This window comes from Callithrix jacchus, chromosome 16, assembly GCF_049354715.1.
Source record: "Callithrix jacchus isolate 240 chromosome 16, calJac240_pri, whole genome shotgun sequence".
Taxonomy (NCBI): domain Eukaryota; kingdom Metazoa; phylum Chordata; class Mammalia; order Primates; family Cebidae; genus Callithrix; species Callithrix jacchus.
The window spans coordinates 62,765,239-62,784,963 of record NC_133517.1 but is presented as its reverse complement, the minus strand read 5'-3'; the positions used below and the strand labels follow the sequence as shown (position 1 = coordinate 62,784,963).

The following is a 19,725-nucleotide window of genomic DNA, read 5'->3' as shown; positions in this document are numbered from 1 at the left end:
GAACACGCACTCCAAGCTTACTGCAAAAATACTGTCACAGTGTGGGGGGGAAAAAAAGCTGACTCTGGGAACAAAGACTCCCTGGTCAGAAACTCCAGAATTTAGAATCTCATTTCCTTATGAAATTCTTTATTTGGCCCACAGGCCCAGACGGTAAACGTCAAAACCATAACAACCTAGATGAATCTCACAAGCATAAAGTGAAAAGGAAGAAAACAGACATTAAAGAACACATATTGTATGAATCAACTCTATGAAGTTCAAAGACAGGGAAAAGCAAGTTACCGTGCTAGAAGTCAGAGGAGTGAGTAGTTACCTCTGGGGAAGAGGGACGGGCAATCATGTTGCGGGAAGGAAAATTTCCAAGAGGCTGGCAAGGTGCTGTTTCTTCTTCTAGGCTGTAGCTACACAGGTGTGCCTCCTTTGTAACAATCCATTGAGGTGCACACTTCTGAACTGTGCGTGTGTGTGTGTGTGTGTGTGTGTGTGTGTGTGTGTTACTTTAATTTTAAAAACATAAAAAGAAAACTAACACAACAACAAAACAGGCCACCTTCCTTAGAAGGTTCTTGAGAACTGGCAACAAATTCGTTGAAGAAAGGAAAGATATGTTGTGTAGTTCAAAGATAAACTTTGAGAACTGTTTGTAGATTATGCCGGCTGATGTTGGCGGTGGAAGGAAAAAGGACTCCATCAGTGTTACTGGTCCTGTGGATTTCAGTTAGACATCTTTCTGAGTGCCAGGCTTGCTGCAGCTCTTTCTAGAAACACAGTATTTCACCAGGAGCTCCATGTCCCTAAAAAATGTGTGATCTGGTTGAATTCTCCTTCAAAGATGGGGATGCAGGCAGCAAAAATGTCATTTCCATGATGTCTGTTCCTCTCTCCAAAGGTGAGGTATACCTTTGCAAAATCTCTCTGCACTTTCAAGTGCGCTTTTGGAAGGAGTCTCTTTCTCTGCCCAACTTTGAGTGCTGGGCTGCATGCCCATGGTTGATGGAGCAAAGCTGACCTCTGTCCTTTTGAGCACTGCCTGGGCCTGGCAACCGGATGCTGGCTGAATTCAAGATCACCAGACAGCGAAAGCCAGCACAGGGTCTGGCGTCAGAGAATCCTGAGCTCTGCTCTTTACACCAGCCTTATCCAGGTACAAAGTTACCCAGGCTATCCTATTAGAAAGGTAGGTGGGGACTTGAAAACAAGAGAGGGAAAGAAGAAATAGGAATACTTGTTATCCTGCCTCAGGCTAGATAAAGAGACAAGGCCAAACCTAAGGGAGGTGGGACTTCGCTGCCTGTGGACTCTCCACGTGGAAGGAAAGGGGGAATATCAGTGTAGTAGGTGGGGAAGCCATCAGGGCACCTGCCTTGCTGAAGTGCTCAAGCAGGAAGTTATTCCCAGCCAGACACAGAAACACAAAGGCACTATGTTGCCCCAGACCTCTGAAGCTCAACTGCAAAGCATCAACATTCTGAGCTCCCATTCTCTGCTCCTAAAAAGAAAGGCCATCACTCCCACCTCCCGGCAGCTGTGGGCAGGCCGCCGTGGGATCCACAGAGCCTCAGCTGGGTGACTTGGCACTCACAGCATGTGCGGCACCTGTTGTTCCCTTTGTTTCTTACTACAGCCTCGTCCCCTTGCTGAGTTTCCCTGAGGATGACTCCAGCTGCCTTACTTTAGAGTTCTATATAAAACTAAGATGGAAGGGAATGGTAGGAAAAAAAAATCTTAAAAAGTCACCTTCAGCTTTTGACATTTGGATTCCATCAGAACACAGAGAGAGACAGCAATGAAAAATTCCTTGGGATTTAAGGCAACTTGTTTGAAGTATCTGCGAAATTAAATCATCCCTGCCAAATCACATTTTATGTGTGCCACAAACCCGAAGGAGCTCTAACGTACTTAGAGGAAAGAATTTCCATAAATCTCAACTGTTATTAGTAATAATATTCTAGAGGCATAAAAGGAAAAATGCCTCCTTATGCTGTTTATCCAGTCTTACTGAGAAAGGTGGTATTTTACATAAGTAAATTTTCCAGAGTTTTTAGAAAATTGACTTTACCTTTTTTCAGAAGACTGACTTTTACCCTTTCAACAGTGATACTCTTTAAATATTAACTATTGCACTATGCCTTCCTAATAAGAGAATATTTGAAAAAAAAAAGTGATTTAATCTTTCCTAGATGACACAAATTAATTGCTACAAATATCCATTCTTATACTGTGTCATCAAGAGCACTGGTTCATGCACCATTGGAATAGGTACATGAGCTGGGTACATGAGTTCATCCATAGCACAAACCCAATTAATCTTCCCACAACCCCATGCTGTGGGTTTATAATGGCTGTCTCAAAGACATCCAGTTTCTAATCTCCAGAACCTATACATGCTACTATATATAAAAAAAAAAAAAAAAAAGAAAGGAGTTTGCAGATGTGATTAAGCTAAAGAGCTTGAGTTGGGGACTAGCCTGGGCTATCCAGGTACTTGTCGTGAAATCACAAGGGTCCTTACAAAAGGGAGGCAGGAAGCTTGAAGTCAGAGAAGGAGCATGGTGATGAAAGCCAGAACAGAAGAGATCGGAAGATGCTGGACTGCTGGCTTTAAATATGAAGGAAGGGGTCCATAAGCCACAGGATGCAGAGACACCTTCCCCTCCAGGTTTCCTAGAAGGAATGCACCCTGGCTGACATCTTGATTTTAGATCACTGACCTCTAGAGCTGCAACATAATACATCTGTGGTGATCTACGTCACTAACTTTGTGGTAATTTGTTATAGGAGTCACAGGAAACATGTAACATCCATGTCACAAACGGGAATCACCATTCAAGACTGCTCCGGCCAGAAGTGGTTCCAGCCTGGGCCTGCCTCTGGAGCCCACGGTTTTTCCCACTCTGCCTCCTTGCTTCTCCATGTAGCCCACCACACAGAGGTTTGCTGCCTCATAAAAACATCCTGCAGGAAGCATAACAGGTATTTTGCAGCAAGTGTTTTGCAAAGCACATATCTTCACAGTTCTAGCGTCTGTGGTGATTTATGCAGTGGCACATCAGAACAGAAATAGCTACAACAATAAAAATACAGTTAAAGAAGTCTTCGTACTTTAAAGGCGGAACTTCAAGCAACTGCAGACTTACATCCTGATGATTCTCTGTAATTAGCACATCAGTTTTGATACAAGGAGGGATGGGTCAGCATGAGACAAAGGTGGAAAGAAACCGCAGGCAACAGAAAGCCACACAGAGGACAGAGCACAGCAGCAGAGCTAGATGAAAGTTCCAGACACGGTGCCAGACATCGGCAGCTGAGACTCCTCTACCTGGTGAGGTTTTAGGTAGCCAAGCCTCATTAAAAAGTTAAATCTGTATATCAGTCTAAGCTAATTGTTCAGTATGCTGCGTAGTTCATTTCATAGTATGGGCTCACTTATTCCCAATGGATCTTGTGGTTTATAAAAACCTGAGAAAAAGAGCTACGTATAAACACAAATAGGGTGAACCTATTAAATGGTATTCATGGGCCCTGTAGTTAGCTCTGCCTTCTCCCGCCCATCACTCAGACTCCAGCCCAGGAATAAGCAACAGAAATGTACCAGGTTCATCCAGTAGCCACACTTCCACGCCTGCCCCTCAACCTCTTCTCCAAGGGCAAGTAGGAGGAAGGACAAGAGGGACAAGGATGCAGTGCAGAGACCAGTCTCACTGAAGCCTTGCAGTTAACCTTGTGAGATCAACCCAGCGAGGTGCTCAGGGACCATTTTCTATTAACTTCCTGGTTCTTCTTTTAGAAGCAAAAGTCCATGGGGCTGCTTTATCTCAGAGCGGCTTGGCTTTTTAGAGGGCAGAGGAGGAAAACAAAACAAAACTCCATACTTAGATCTCCTAGAATAATTTAATCTGCAGCCATGGGATATCTTATCATAAACTGAAGAAAGGATAGGGAAAAAGGGTACTTACTACACTCACGCCTAATTTCCATACTCAGCTCTCCACTTGTCTACTATAAGAGTGCTTGAAGCCTGGATAATTCTTTTTACATTTTACCCAAAAACTTAACTAAAATATACAGGGGCAGTTGGGATCAGGGGAAGGGGAGAGACCCAAAAGAATTAGTAATAAACTTCAAAGAGCTTTTTATTTCATAATTTAAGAATTTCCATTTGATGACATAGCATAAAGGCACTGTATGGTTTAACCTTTCCCATCTGCTAACTGCTACGGGTGGGCAGAATCATACATAAACCTCCAATAGCACATCATGTCTAGGCCCTCTTTAAAGTCAAAAGGGGGAAACTATGTTACAGCATGATCTTTGCATTCAATTCTTGCATCCTGTTCGCCTACACACAAAGGGTTTAATCGGGCCCTTTATAAATCAGTTTCTCTCTTTGCACATATTGACTGGCAAACCTTTCTAACTGAAACCTTCACCCAGAATGAGCTATCTTTTCTAAGGTATAGTAATGAGCTCCTTTGGGAAACAGGAATGCCACAGATAGGGATATATCACCCTAAGTAAGCCAGCAAATGGGAAACATTGGATTCACAAGTAGTTAGAAGAAAGAGTAATTACTCAATTCCTTTTTACTTCATTAAAAAATGCCCAAGAAAATTCATTTAATAGTGAGTTACTTGGCCATATTTTAAAATACCTAATTCACAAGCATTTGATTTAACAGAATTATGTGAGATGAAATGGAGAAAATAAGTGACACTTTTTGAGTACTGCTATATCCCAACCACTTTACACAAGGCACTTTACATTTTCAAGTAATTAAATGAACACACTTTTATTGAGTGCCTATGATAAGCCAAGCCCTGTTCTTGGTGCTGAGGTTACAAAATAAATGTAGTAAATGGGAAATCCCTGCTTGTGAAGCTTATAGTCTAGTGAAAGACACTGAAACATCATAAATAAGTATATAGTACACTGGAGAAGGGTTGGTTTAAAGAGAAACAGTAAAAAACATGAAAGAGAGTGGGAAGTAACTAGTGGGACAGTTCCAGTAATAGAGACAAAAAATTGGTAAATAAGGAAACTATATAATATACTAGAGAAAGATAAGCCAAGGAGAGCAGCAGAGGAAGCCATGGGAGTCTGGATTGCCTTGTGGGGGTATGGAGACTTTACATACGTGAGCACCTAAGGGAAGACTCATTCTCCATTCAGACAGGGGGAAAGAACACACCAGGTGGAGGGAAGGACCAAAGCAAAACCCTTGAGCTGAGCACAAACATGGCAGGTGTGAGGAACAAGAATGAAGACAGTATGTCCAGAGAGATGCCAGTCATGGGAGAGTAGAAGAAAAGAGGTCAGAAAGACGGGGGGATCGAACGGGTCACGGTGAGGGACTGGGCTTCCACTCGGCATGGCAGCAGATAGACAGTAGGGTTCTGAGCAGAGAAGGGGCACAGCCTGGCCTTTGTTTCCACAAGATCACTGGTTGTTTTGTTGATAATAGACTTGTGCGGACCAGAACAGGTTGTAGGGAAAGCGGTTAGGAGGCTACTGCAAGAATGGAGGTAGGAGATGACAGGGCTCCACACACAAAGGACGGCATGAGGGGGCTGAGAAGTGGGAGAACTCTGGGTCATGTTCAAAGAGAGAACACACAGGACTTGCTAATGGGTCATGTGTGGGGCATGAATGAGACAGTCAAGACTGACCTAATGCTTTTTTTATCTGAGCAAAGGAAAAGGAGAAGCCATTTCCCAAGATGGGGTACAGCAGGGGTTGGCAACCTATGCCTGAGCACCAAATTCAGCCTGCTTCCTGCTTTTGTACAGCTGGGAGTTAAGCATGGCTTTTACATTTTTCAAAGTTCATAAACATAAAAACAACAACAAAGAGAAAACCGGATGTGGCACTCAAAACCCCAAAATATTCACAATCTCTTTACAAACTTTGGCAACCCCTAGGCCATAGGAGACAGGGTCTAGGGAGGAAGACTGAAAGCTTAGTGTTGAGCATGCTAAGCTCAGGGCGCCATGTGGACGTCCAAGTGCAGATGCTTAGTGGGCAGTTACAGACAGGGCAGTGCCAAGGCTGGGGGAACAAGAGGGCTGGAAATACAAGTTTGGAAGTCTTCTGTATTAGTCCGTTTTCACTGCTGATAAAAACATATCCAAGACTGGGTAATTTATAAAAAAAAATAAGTTTAATGGATTCATAGTTCCACGTGGCTGGGAGGCCTCACCGTCATGCCACCTTATATGGTGACAGACAAGAGAAAATGAGAGCCAACTGAAAGGGGAAACCCGTTATAAAACCACCAGAACTCGTGAGACTTATTCACTATCACAAGAACAATACTGGGGAAACTGCCCCCATTATTCAATTATCTCCCACAGGGTCCCTCCCACAACACGTGGGAATTATGGGAGCTGCAACACAAAATGAGACTTGGGTAGAGACACAGTCAAACCATATCACCTTCCATCTAAGTGGTGTTTAAAGCTGTAAGACTGGAGGGTTCACCTAAGGTATAAGGGAAAAAACAACATGCAGTGGCTCATGCTTGTAACCCCAGCACTTTGGGAGGCCAAGGCAGACAGATCACTTGAGGTCAAGAGTTTGAGACCAGCCTGGTCAACAATGGCCAACATAGGTAAACTCCATCTCTACTAAAAATGTAAAAATTAGCTGGGTGTGGTGGCACATGCCTATAATTCCAGCTATAGCAGGAGGCTGAGGCACAAGAATCACCCGAACCCAGGAGGCAGAGGCTGCAGTGAGCTGAGACTGCACCATTGCACTCAAGCATAGCTGACAAAGTGAGACTCGGTTTCAGGATTTAAAAAAAAAAAAACAGCGCCCATAGACTGAGCCCCGTGGCCTCCAAGAGGCAGAGATCAGAAAGCTAAGGCAGAACCAGGACAGGATGCTGAGGAAGAGCAGCCAAGAGAGCAGGAGGCAGCCAGCCAGCATGGGGTACATTTCCTCTCTGTCGATCCTCAAACCCACTCAACAAGAGGGTATACCTATCACAGTTTACTGATGAGGAAAGTCACCCTGCTAGGAAGAGGCAAACAGACCCACACCCAGGCCTCTCTAGCTCTACCTACTCCACATGGCGTTTCTACAGAGCAACCTATTGAGTTATTACTGATGCCACAAATACAATTAAAACCAAATAATTCCAGGCAGGCTGTAAGACAGTCTTTCCTTCTAAGTAAAAAGCTAATTCTATGGTTAAAGGCTAAGAACCTCATCAAGACAACCAAGCACTGTATAGATTCAAAGCATGTTACAGACATGGTCAAACAGCTCACAAGGGCATCCCCAGGGACAGAGAGAAAGCTCTTTTTCCTAACTTGATGAACAATTCTGAAGTTTATCCAAAGGAATAATAACTAAATGAGAAAAACTAAGTAAATTTCATAGAAAATGAAGTTTATTGGATAACAGTAAAGTTAGTTACTAGAACAGCTTGAAAAGTGAGGTACTAGCACAGACCAAAATCTCAGAATTAAACCCCATATCCTGGGAAATTCTGGCACTGCAAAATCAAATTGAAAGGACCGATTTCTCTATAAATATGAGTCAATGATAACTGTTTGGAAACAAAGCTCCTTACCATATAGCCTATGCTAAAATAAATTTCAAGAAGATTAAATTTCATGTTATGTAATCATAAAATAAAACTCAAAGAAAAAGTAAAAGAATTTTGCGTCAAACTGAGGAAGACTTCTTTTAACAAAGAGAATCATGGAAGGTGAAAACATAAAGGAAAATACTAATAACTTTAAACAAACAAAGTTATTTAACTTTGTATGTAAAAGATACCATAAAGAAAACATAAAGGCAAATGATGAAAAAGGATTAAGATACAAAGAGCTCTAACAGGTCATCAAGGTAAAATATGAGCACTACAGGAATGAGCAAGAGGTGTAAATACATTTTTTCAAATTTCTATAATAAACATATTATGGGGGAAGATTAAAAAGGAAAAGAATTACCTATAGCTCAATTAAAGCTACATCCTGGATCGGCAATGGAGCTAGAACAAGGGGTCTATGGTTCAGCACTCTATTTACCAAGCCAGCCCCAGGTAAAACATGAGACCCTGGTGTCAAAAGAGAAACACAAATAATGAAACAGCTGCCCTGTGGGAAAGCAATCATCTCGGATTTAGAAATAAAGCTGTAGTGACACCGCCTATTTCCATCCCTTTAGCCCTACTTTACCCCTTTCTTCCTGAATCAGAGGATTGAGGCTGAAAGAAACCCAAGACACGTTAAGGTCTCATTTCCTTATTTTGCAGTGTGACAAAACAGACCCAAGTAGTGGAAGAAGTTGGCACTGAGGCAGGATACCTGTTCCAGGGGTCCTCTCATTGCACCTGATGACTGATCCCTTCTTTTTGGGGGGGAGTAGGGGTGGAGACGAGGTCTCACTCTGTCACCCAGGCTGGAGTATGGTGGTACGATCTTGGTCACTGCAACTTCTGCCTCCAGTCTCAAGCAACCCTCCCACCTCAGCCTCCCAAGTAACTGGGACTACAGGCATGTGTCACGACACCCTGTTAATTTTTTTGTATTTTTGGTAGAGGCAGTATTTCACCACGTTTCCCAGGCTGGTCTCCAACTCCTTCGCTCAGGTAATACACCCGCCTCCCTTGGCCTCCCAAAGTGCTGGGATTATAGGTGTGAGCCACTGCGCCTGGCCTTGATGCCCTTCTTCCCAGACAGCAGTGTTGAAAAATAAGACATGACTTTACAAATACCTCATCTTCCCACAAATGTCAGCAAAAAAAATAAAGAGAAACCATACAAATTTCCAATGTTTTGTTGGAAAATACTTCATAATGTTTGAATACTATTCCATATTAGGAGTTGCATTACTGCTTTAACAAGACAGCTTTGTCCATCTGAATTCCCTTTCCTGCTGAAGAACTCAAGAGAGTCATGACAGGGAGGATAGACAGGCTGAACGTGCCACTGTGGACCCGTGATAGCACTCCTCGCACCGACCCCATCCCTCTGGATCAGTTGGTCCAGGGTCTGACATATTGATGGCTTCTATCTGCTCAAAGCCTTTTTAGCACAGAGCCCAGACTGCAGAACCAGGCATGAGATCACAGCACCCTGCTCAGTGCCTGTGAATGCGTTCTTGACCTACCACCACAGCCCACTGGATACTCCACGCTTCCCTGCCGCTGGGTACAGCTGCTCTTCATGACTTAAGGACTGAAGTAGTTATGTGCCATCATGTTAAGAAACGGAGTTCCTGCCTAAATGTTCAGGCAGCTGAGAAGTCAGTAAGCCTTACTTCTCAGTAAGGCTTATTGTCTGTGGAGGTGTAGACTCATTAAAAACTACATGACTTTAATGCGTTCATTATTCAAGTATGACTGCCTGACTGTCATTGTATTTTTCATTTTGCTTATGGATTTTTTTTTTTTTTAGAGAATACTGCTTAAGTTCTAATAGTTACGGTTCTGGCTCTTTTTCAGCCGTAGGCAAGCCCTTGGTCCTTAATTCTGATGAATCCCAGCAAAGCATGCACCCTTTGCATTGAGTTCCTCATGCTCACCTGCATTCCTGCTGAGGGCCTAACCACACACCAGGACTGATTTTTAGAACAATCTTAAAATAAAGGTAGAACTTAAGAGCTATATCTCATCCACTAAATTCTGAAGTTAAAAATCACTGCTGAAAAACTTTGATTTTTTTTTAGTAAAGTCCAATTTTCATACATAATTGTGGTAAATAACAATACATTCATAAATAAACTTTAATAATCTTGTCACGTGGAGTGTTTACAAGTCCCTCACACAACTGGTTTTCCTCAGTAAAATCAAGTTTCTTACGGTTTAGATGCCTGTCTTCCTAGAACAAATCTTCTTTCCCTCTATCCAGCCTGTAACAGGGAGACTGTACCCACCACCCACCGAGCTCCCCATCCACCTCGACCCACGCACTGCTCGGGGCTCCTGAGCTCCCCTCCATCATGGGCACTTACCCTTACCATGCCCTGCCTTCTCCTCTGTCCTGACTTCTAGATTATGAACTCCTTGAATGCAGAAACTGGTCTCTACTTGACATAGAACCTACCACCATGGCTAGCACATACAAGAACTCAATCAATGGCTCTTAATGAATGAATGAAATGAGAAATCCACGCAAGTAAACTTTATCTAGATCAAACCTGCCCAAATATTGCTTTTATTTTAGACTTAGTTCCACCCCTGAGGTAGCTTGGATGATAAGAACCTCCCTTGAAAAATCTGGCCAGGTGTGATCAAGGTTGCCCCTCAGGATCCTGGAGCTCCAGGTGGGGATGGAGGGCTCCAGAGGATGGAAACTTCAGAACCACAGATCGAGGCTTCCTGAAGATGCCTCCTTCCCTGAATCAGCTTCCCCACCACCGCATACCCCACCACTGGTGCACACACACCCAAGTAGGTGTTTATCCTGCACCTGCTGGAAGTGAGGCACTGAGCACAGGGCCGGGAGGAAGCCAGGCCAGGTCTTCACTGCTCTTTCAGGAGCCCTTTCTAATGGGCATGTGCTCTTTCCCACCACTGGTACAGCAAGTATCTGACAAACTGGAACATCAGCTGCAAACCACACATTTAGAGGGGAAAGTTCACCTTGGGGTCATTTACTCACCATCTGCAGTGTGAAGGAGCTTGTGACTTTTCAGTGTCCCTTTGGATTTGAATTTCTTGCCACACATGTCACATAGGTGGGTTTTCTCAGTGCTGTGACGATTCATATGAGCCTTGAGGTTACTCTTGCTACGAGTTGCGTACTCACACAAAGAACACTTGAAGGGCTTCACACCTGCCAAGGGGAAAATGTAGGTATCTATCTATATATATTTACATATGTGTATGCAAATGTGTGTGTGCTTCTGAAGGAATACATATATCCATATCTAAATACACTTATAGATATGCATATATAAAACATCCGTTTTGAACACAGCAATGTACTTGCTTGGTCCTAAACCACCACACACTTCCCACGCCAGGCTCCTCCCCAGGCTGTGCCTTCCTCCTGGGATGCGCTTGCCTCCTGGGATGCCCCCACTGTGCAGCTTTCTCTGACCTTCCCTGGTAGATTTCCCTACCTCCCTTATCAATGTTCCCAACTCCTGTAACTCTCTACCAGCTGGAATGTTCACTGCACATTACAGTGAGTCCTTCATATCTGCCCTCTCCCCACAGTCTGGGAACTCCTTGAGGACAGAGATCATGAGCAACCCACAGACAAGACAGTCACTAAATTCAACCGATCTGAGTTAAACTGAACACTATGAAAGGCACCAAGGCCCTTTGCAAACATCAATAGGATCAGGCACCAGGACCCGATGTGGAAGCACATTTATTCCATAAAACAAACCGAGCTTTACCGCACTGGTGGCTGATGGCCTGAAGACTCTGACCGCAGGGGCATCTGGGCATTCAGCACTCCTTCATTCACCAAGGGTCTACTGAGGGCCTATTTTCATACTAAGCACTGAGGATTAATCTGGAAACTGAGAAGAGTGAATCCCAGCCTTCAGTGTTGGGTGGGAGATGCAGACAGGTAAACAGGCCATTACAACGTGGTGTGATATGCTATAGGGACAGGGGTTGGAGCTGGCGGGAAAGAGGAGGAGGGCGGGGAGCAAACCTGAACACAGTAACGAAGCAGACAATTTTTAGTAGGCCAAACATTTGCACCCATTATCTACACTACCTTTGACTTTGCAGTTGAGGAAACCAACCCTTTAAAGAGGCTGAGGACAATGCCCAGGAGCACAGAGCTGAGATGCATTCCGGGGTGTGATGTGCCTTAGGGCCCATGCAGGCCCAGCTCTGGCTTGGGTTTCTAGAGATGAAGTAATACTCTAACCATAAGCGCCAACAGGCTGTGTGCCCTTGAACTTATGTTTGGATCACAATTGTCATCTCTGTAAAATGACAAGACCAGGAGTCACTTCCCAAGGAGCCTTCAGGGCACCAGATCCCCTGTTCTGGGTTGGTCATTTACAACACGCTTTCACAAGAGCAGGGCCACAGCCGTCGTGGTAGCCTAGGTCATGCAGCATCTTTCTTTATCCCACGCTACCCTCAGCAGGCATTTCAACCCTGAGTCAAAGCTACAGATGGCTCAGGACTACCACCACTGCAGAGGAGAGAAGCCCACACAAATCGTATGCAAAGGGAACAGGATGCATTCCTGCTGTCTTTAGATACTTGATAAATGTGTGAACAGCTGAATATATTCAGGTACAATTTGACTTGGTGTTTTTCTAAAAGAACTCAAGAATGAAGACATGCACTGTCTCCCAATCCTGGAGAAGGCTAATTCATAATTTATGTTCCTCATTATGTCTGGAAGGAGAAGAACCAAGTAAAGCAACACAGAGATTGAAGTATACATATTTCCATTAACATCTTTGCCCACCCACCGGCCGGCCATGCAACCCTGCAGAGTCACCTCAACAGCTCTGCACCTCTGTGGGCTCTGTGACATAAGATCATGGAAAATGAGATGGTGCAGGTAACTGTGGATCTCCAGGTCATCCACACTATGGCATTCACCCCAAGGTGACATACTAAGACACTGTCTACTCTAAGTTCTCCCCGAAGGGCCAGTGTTTAGAACTGCTGTAGTGGATGGGTCCAGGTATATTGCTTGACTACTAAGAAACCTTGAACAAAGTTGCAGGTCCTCTAAGCAACAAATGTCACAGGTATGCACAAAGTCCTACATGGTTAATTTCTGTGACTACAGTCAATACAGTGTTTTCTTATTTCCTTTCTTTTTAATTTGTGTTTTTTAAATTTTTTTTTTTTACCTATGTTTTGAGAGTAAACAGAGACAAGGGGTATTTTATGGTACGGGGATCAATTCCAAATAATCCAAATGTAGTGCATGTACTGATACCCTTTTTCCTTTGTGATTCATCATTATACAGAAAGTCACAGATTAGAAAAAAAAAAAAAAAAAGGATGCCAGGATACAGCAGCTTTTGGTTTTCTGAATTTTTATCAAGTCTGAAGTTGCTTAAAATACTAGATTCCTTTCGAATGGCAAACACACAACCTTACTTCATCATCACAAATATTTACTTAATACAATATAGCAGCAGCCATGTATTAAGTACCCAATATGTGCTAACCCTTCTACTGAGGGTTTTATATAAATTATCTCTTTGATCCTTGCAACATAACCCAAAGTAGATCATATTATAGATAAACTGAGGTTCAGAGAGATGGAATTATTTTTCCAACATACACGGTGAGGGTGAGAGTTGAACCCAGCTCTCTCACTTCCTCTCACATGAGTACAATTACAGTTTGATGCCTTTAAAAGCCCCTGGTCTTCAGCCTCTGCTGTGCCCTCTGTATTCTATCAAGGTTGACTCCCTGCTGATTCCCATGAACGCCATTCCAAGCCTGTCTTCTCGGCATTCTTTGCTGAGCAAACTTGACATCGGCTATGAATGCCTTCAACTTCGTAACAAAGTAACCACACGTGTCTAAACAGATACCTGTTACACCTCACGCCCCTCACCCCTGTCTCAGTGTAGGAGGCGCCTCCTCCTCCTGAAACAAGTCAGTGCAGAAGAGAAGAGCAAGAGTCTTGGAATCAGATGACATTGGTCCAAATCCCAGTCCCGCCACGCGTTAGCTGTGTGACCCTGGCACATTACTTTACTGTCTAAGCCTCATTTTCCTCATTGGTAAAATGTGGATGGCAACAGCACCCACCTCTAAGGTTGTTGAGAATACCAACTCCAATAACATGAGTAAAACACTGAGCACTGGCATCTCCTAGGTGCTCATTATATTCTGGTAAATAAAAAGTAGCTGCCAACCTTGGAATTTATCTCAAGTCCTTCTGCCTTCTCCAGGTTCCTAATCTATCAGTTACTATTCTCATTAATGAACCATTCATCTCTTTCTCCCCAATAGTTCCTTCCCTGGGATCTATAAATAGGTCCTTTTATCCCATATTGTAGAAAATATTTCACCCTTCATCCCCCTCTAGTCTTGTTTTCCTATCTGCAGCATTCCAGGTTCCTAATTAACAGGCAGGGACCTGATGCAGGAGTCTGGAAGGGCTTTCCCCAGCCCCTGGCTCCTACCCTAATCCCTAGCAGGCTCATGCCATTACCCAGGGGGAGAAAACAAAGTTGATGACCTATTGTGCTAGCAGAATCTTTACTTCCAACTTCCCAAAGCCCTGAGTGTGGCCCCCCAACACTTTCCTTTATAGGCAAGCAACCCAAAAGCACAGCCTACATTCTGCTCTCCATTCCCTCATCTCCATTCAGCCCTCCCACCTTCAGAATTCCTTCTCCATAGCCTGAATAACACTCCACACTGCTGGAATGGGAGAACGCCTTGCTGCCTTCCTTCCTTCCTTCATAAAACCAACAGTTCTGGAAAACCTGCTATGTACCAGGCACCAGGGTGGGCACTGGAGTTCCTTCCATGTATAAGACTCTGGTGTTCCTGTTCTGAAGGTACCTACTTTCCAGCAGGGGAGTCATGGTGATTTATTTCACTATAATTGCAATGAGACCTATGAAGGAATGCACACCTCTATTCATTGCAATTGCGACTGATTAACGATTTAAATTACTGTTTGTAGCTGGTTGATGGATGCAACTCTCAGTATGCTAAGGAAATTCTAAAAGCAGGAATGTGAAGATAATGGCTTCCTCCTAATGTACTCCCAAAATGAAGGATGGAAGCACAAAGTTAAAGGGGTGCCAAATTTGGAAAGAAAAATACTCACCTTCATGAGCCCAAATATGACGCTGAAGGTCTGAGCCATTCTTCATGAAATAAAAGTCACAATACGGGCACTTCATGGCTCTCTTTCCAATTAGCCCTTTCAGCTGAACCCTCCTCCCAAGAACCTCGGAAATAGTGCTCATGGAGACCTCTAGAAGGAAAGTAGGATGTCAAAAGGGGTCAGAGGACCTCGGGGAAAGTTAGACATAAATAAACCTTATCACTAAGCAGCACCAAAGGTGGAATCGAGGTGTGCCTCATAGTGTCCAGAGATAGGATTTTTCACCTAAAAAGTTAAACCAGAATCCAGTCGAGTCTCAGATCTCAGTATCTGTTTCACATCACGTACGAGGAATGGAGAAGCGACATCACAAGGCAATAACCACACAAATGCAGAAAGGGAGACTGTCTACAGGAAATATGACTCAGTTTCCCCCACAAGTCAATGTCATGGGAAAATAGCACAAGGGAGGGGGGCACTAGAGAACAGGAGAAACAGAAACGTAAGGAACAAAACCACTAGATGCAAATGCTTAGATGCTGCTTCAAGAAAATCAACAGCTAAAAAAAAAAATCTTGGGAAAACTGGGGAAATTTTAAACAGGCTTACAATAGGTGCCAAGAATGAATTACAGTTCATCCTGTTTGCTTTTTTGGTGACATGGTGGCTATGCTGAAAGCAATCCTTATTAGTTGGAGATGCATTTTAAAGGTTTTTATGGAGGAATTACATGCTGTCTAGAATATATTTTTAAATATCCTAGAAGAAAAAAAGTTTGCATGGTGGATACATGAAAAGAGCTTGGCAAAATCTGGATAACTGAGGAGGCTGAGTGACGAATACAGGAGGTTCCCGGCATTATTCTGTGTGCTCTCGTATGCTTGAGATTTCCTGGAATAGAAAGTTTAAAATAATAACAAAATAGTTTCTTACATCTGTTCATCAGCAAGGGTTAGCTGTTTTAATAACAACTCTGCTCACACTGGATCCCATGTCACTTAGGACATGAGTTAACATGAGGAGGACAGAGCTGGGCCTTCACAGAAGCACACAGCCCACACCCTTCCCACATACACGCAGGCCTCACAGCTCCGTCCACTCCCGGATGAAACATGAGTCTTAGTGCCCTTCTATTATTTCTTTATCTTCCTCCATTTACAATCAGTGAGTCTGTTCCCTTATACCACCAGCAGATACAAAATAATAGAGAACAAGAAAAAATAGACATGCATGAAGGGAGAGGCGCATTTAGAGGGAGTATCTGTTACTCCTTCATAAAATACACAATGCCCTTGTGTGCTTTCTAGGGGCCTGGCTAGCAAATCACAGTGACTGGAGCATGGTGGTCAGTGCACTGTGTGTAAAGTTAGCAGGGGTTGGGGGTGGACCCTCTGCCAGACTGGAAGCTACAACAGCCTCCCCAAATTCAGGGTTATGAGGAAGAACATAAAGAATGAACAGAAATTAATCAGGCAGGACAGAAGGGAAAATGTTCCAGGTGGCACAAACAGAAAAGACAAGGCATGGACACCAAGGTAGCTGGTCCCTCATGTATCTGACCAATGTGGAAGGTGAGAAGACCCGTGGTGATGGTCTCTCCACTCCCAGATGCTCCTCAGCCTGGGCAGGAGCCAACACCCCTTACAAACCACCACTCTGAGTAACACAAGCTTATGACAATGGCCAGGCAACAGGCAAGAATCTAAGTCAGACCTGCATTATATGGGACCCATTCAAAGGTATGCAAATATCACTGAAACTGCAGGGGTGAGGGCAGATGCATCTCAACACCAGATAAAAGAAGAAAAGGAAAGAAATAATTATCCCAGCTTTGTAAAGATGATTGTTTCCCATGAATGCATACACAGCTTTATCCCTTTTTATGTCTATAGTGCAGTTGATGTAAAACATTGTTTTAAATAAACATAAGCATTTTTAACATTAATCTCCCACTCTAAAATGTACAACCTTACCAGGATGGTTGGTCTTGATATGTGACTTTATCAATCGATCTTCTGAAAAAGACTTTTCACAAACAGGGCAAGAATAACTCCTTTTGTCCTAAATAGAAAGAGAACATAATCAATTGACTCTCTAATTTAAATCTTGGCTCTGTAAAAAATAACCACCACCATCACCATTATTACCACCACCACCACTACCTCTCATGCTATCAACAGTCATCACCATCATCAATACCACCATCACCACCACCAGCACTATCAACAGTCATCACCACCACCATTATCACCATCATCAATACCACCATCACCACCACCAGCACTATCAAAAGTCATCACCACCACCATTATCACCATCATCAATACCACCATCACCACCACCAGCACTATCAACAGTCATCACCACCACCATTATCACCATCATCAATACCACCATCACCACCACCAGCACTATCAACAGTCATCACCACCACCATTATCACCATCATCAATACCACCATCACCACCACCAGCACTATCAACAGTCATCACCACCACCATTATCACCATCATCAATACCACCATCACCACCACCAGCACTATCAACAGTCATCACCACCACCATTATCACCATCATCAATACCACCATCACCACCACCAGCACTATCAACAGTCATCACCACCACCATTATCACCAACATCAATACCACCATCACCACCACGAGCATTATCAATAGTCATCACTACCATCACCATTATCACCATCATCAATACCACCATCACCACCACCAGCACTATCAACAGTCATCACCACCACCATTATCACCAACATCAATACCACCATCACCACCACGAGCATTATCAATAGTCATCACTACCATCACCATTATCACCATCATCAATACCACCATCACCACCACCAGCACTATCAACAGTCATCACCACCACCATTATCACCATCATCAATACCACCATCACTACCACCAGCACTATCAACAGTCATCACCACCACCATTATCACCAACATCAATACCACCGTCACCACCACGAGCATTATCAATAGTCATCACTACCATCACCATTATCACCATCATCAATACCACCATCACCACCACCAGCACTATCAACAGTCATCACCACCACCATTATCACCATCATCAATACCACCATCACCACCACCAGCATTATCAATAGTCATCACTACCACCACCATTATCACCATCATCACCACCATTACCAGCACTATCAAGAGTCATCGCCAGCACCACCACCACCATCACCACCACTACCACCATCACCATCGTCAACACTAGCATTATCATCAGCACCATCATTATCACCAGCTTCATCAAAGCCAGACACAGTGCACCCTTCCAAGCATATACAAACAGCCTCTACCTGGCCTTGCTTTTGGGGAGCTCAAAAGTAGGGGAATGGGGGAATGAAGGAATGGCATCAGCTCTATTTCAGAGGGAAGGGATGAGGCTTAGAGGGGAGAGTTCTGTGGAAGTGGGCAATACTCAGCCTCAAGGCTGCAGCTCTACCACACAGACCAGTGCTAATCTATAACTCAAGAGCATATTACAACCGCCAGCACTCAACACAGGGATTACATGGGCAAATGATTTCATTGAGACTCACAACCACTCACAAAAGATAGGCACTGTTCATGCACATGTTACAGATTAAGAAAACGAGGCCCAGGATATAAGCCCGAAGTCTGAGAGGAGACGCCAGTGTTGGAAGCAGAGTGTCCAGATGCCCACCCAGGATGCCTCCTGCCACTCCAAGACCCGTGTCCCACTGAGGCTGCAGGAGGTTGTTCATCCTGGACTGCTGCAGCTTCATAGCCGTGGTCACCATTGTGTAACATTCTCAATTAGGAAGAGGGTTTTGTGAATTACCAAGCTACGGCTTTTGCTCACTGCCCTTTTCTCTCAGCACTCACTTGAGAGCGACTTCACATCACTCTTTTCCCCCAGTGTGGATGTCACTGGTTGAATTGTATTCCCCAAAAATCATATGGTGGAGTCCTAATCTCCAATACTTCAGAATGTGACCTCATTTGGAGACAGGGTCTTTACAGAGGTAATCCAGTTAAAATGAGGTCACTGGGGTGGGCCGTCATCCAATGTGACTGGTGTCCTTATAGAAAGGGGATAACAGAGCTGCACGCAGGGAGAACGCCATGTGCCAATGAAGGCAGAGACCAGAGCAATGCGTCTACCAGCCAAGGAATGCCAAAGACAGACAGCAAATCACCTGAAGCTCAGAGAGAGGCACGGACCACATCCTCCTCAACGGCCCTCAGGAGGAAGAGGCCCTGCCAACACCTTGACCTCTGCCTTCTGCTCTCCAGGACGATGTGATAGTAAATACCTGCCGTTTATATCACCAGTGTGTGGCACTTTGACTGCCAAGCTTACCAAACCCACAGCTTACTAAGAGCCAAACCCTGGTAGGAAATGTCGCTGGGCAGATAGCTGAATAAGGCCAGGCATGGTGGCTCATGCCTATAATCCCAGCATTTTGGGAGGCCGAGGTGAGCACATCCCCTGAGGTCAGGAGTTCAAAACCAGCTGACCAACATGGAGAAACCCTGTCTCTACTAAAAATACAAAACAACTCACTGGGTGTGGTGGTGCATACCTATAATCCCAGCTACTCGGGAAGCTGAGATAGGAGAATTGCTTGAACCCAGGAGGCGGAGGTTGTGGTGAGCCAAGACTACACCACTGCACTTCAGTCTGGGTAACAAGAGCAAAACTCCACCTCAAAAAAAAGTGAAAACAAAATATGCAGGAACTCCCACTGGAAGGAAAGGTTTGGGGCTGTGTTTCGGGGGAGGTTAATATACTCCATGCTCACTTGGGTTTACAGAAGGACTAACTCCCTCTATTTGTGGCACCTCTACTGTGAGCTCCATGAGGCACCAAGTGTGTTCCCTGCCTTGTGTGATGACTGTGCTCCTCACTGCGCTCCCGCCAGGCCATCTACTCCTACTCTAAACAACGAAAAGCACAAGAGCTCCACTTCTGAAG

At 44.2% G+C, this 19,725-nt stretch overlaps 1 protein-coding gene across 8 annotated transcripts in view; it reads right to left on the bottom strand.

Moving 5' to 3' along the window:
• ZFAT (zinc finger and AT-hook domain containing) overlaps window positions 1-19,725 on the bottom strand; it is a 220,046-nt gene that overhangs the window by 91,497 nt on the left and 108,824 nt on the right. For all 8 annotated transcript variants that reach the window (XR_013528095.1, XR_013528094.1, XM_035277375.3 and 5 more), the window contains 3 exons: window positions 16,718-16,805; window positions 14,745-14,894; window positions 10,617-10,790 (listed from right to left, as the gene is read on the bottom strand). Coding sequence is in view for 6 of the 8 variants with exons in the window: in XM_035277375.3 (XP_035133266.1) it covers window positions 10,617-10,790; window positions 14,745-14,894; window positions 16,718-16,805 (412 nt within the window). In the remaining 2 variants the exon portion in view is untranslated. The remainder of the gene's footprint in view (window positions 1-10,616; window positions 10,791-14,744; window positions 14,895-16,717; window positions 16,806-19,725) is intronic.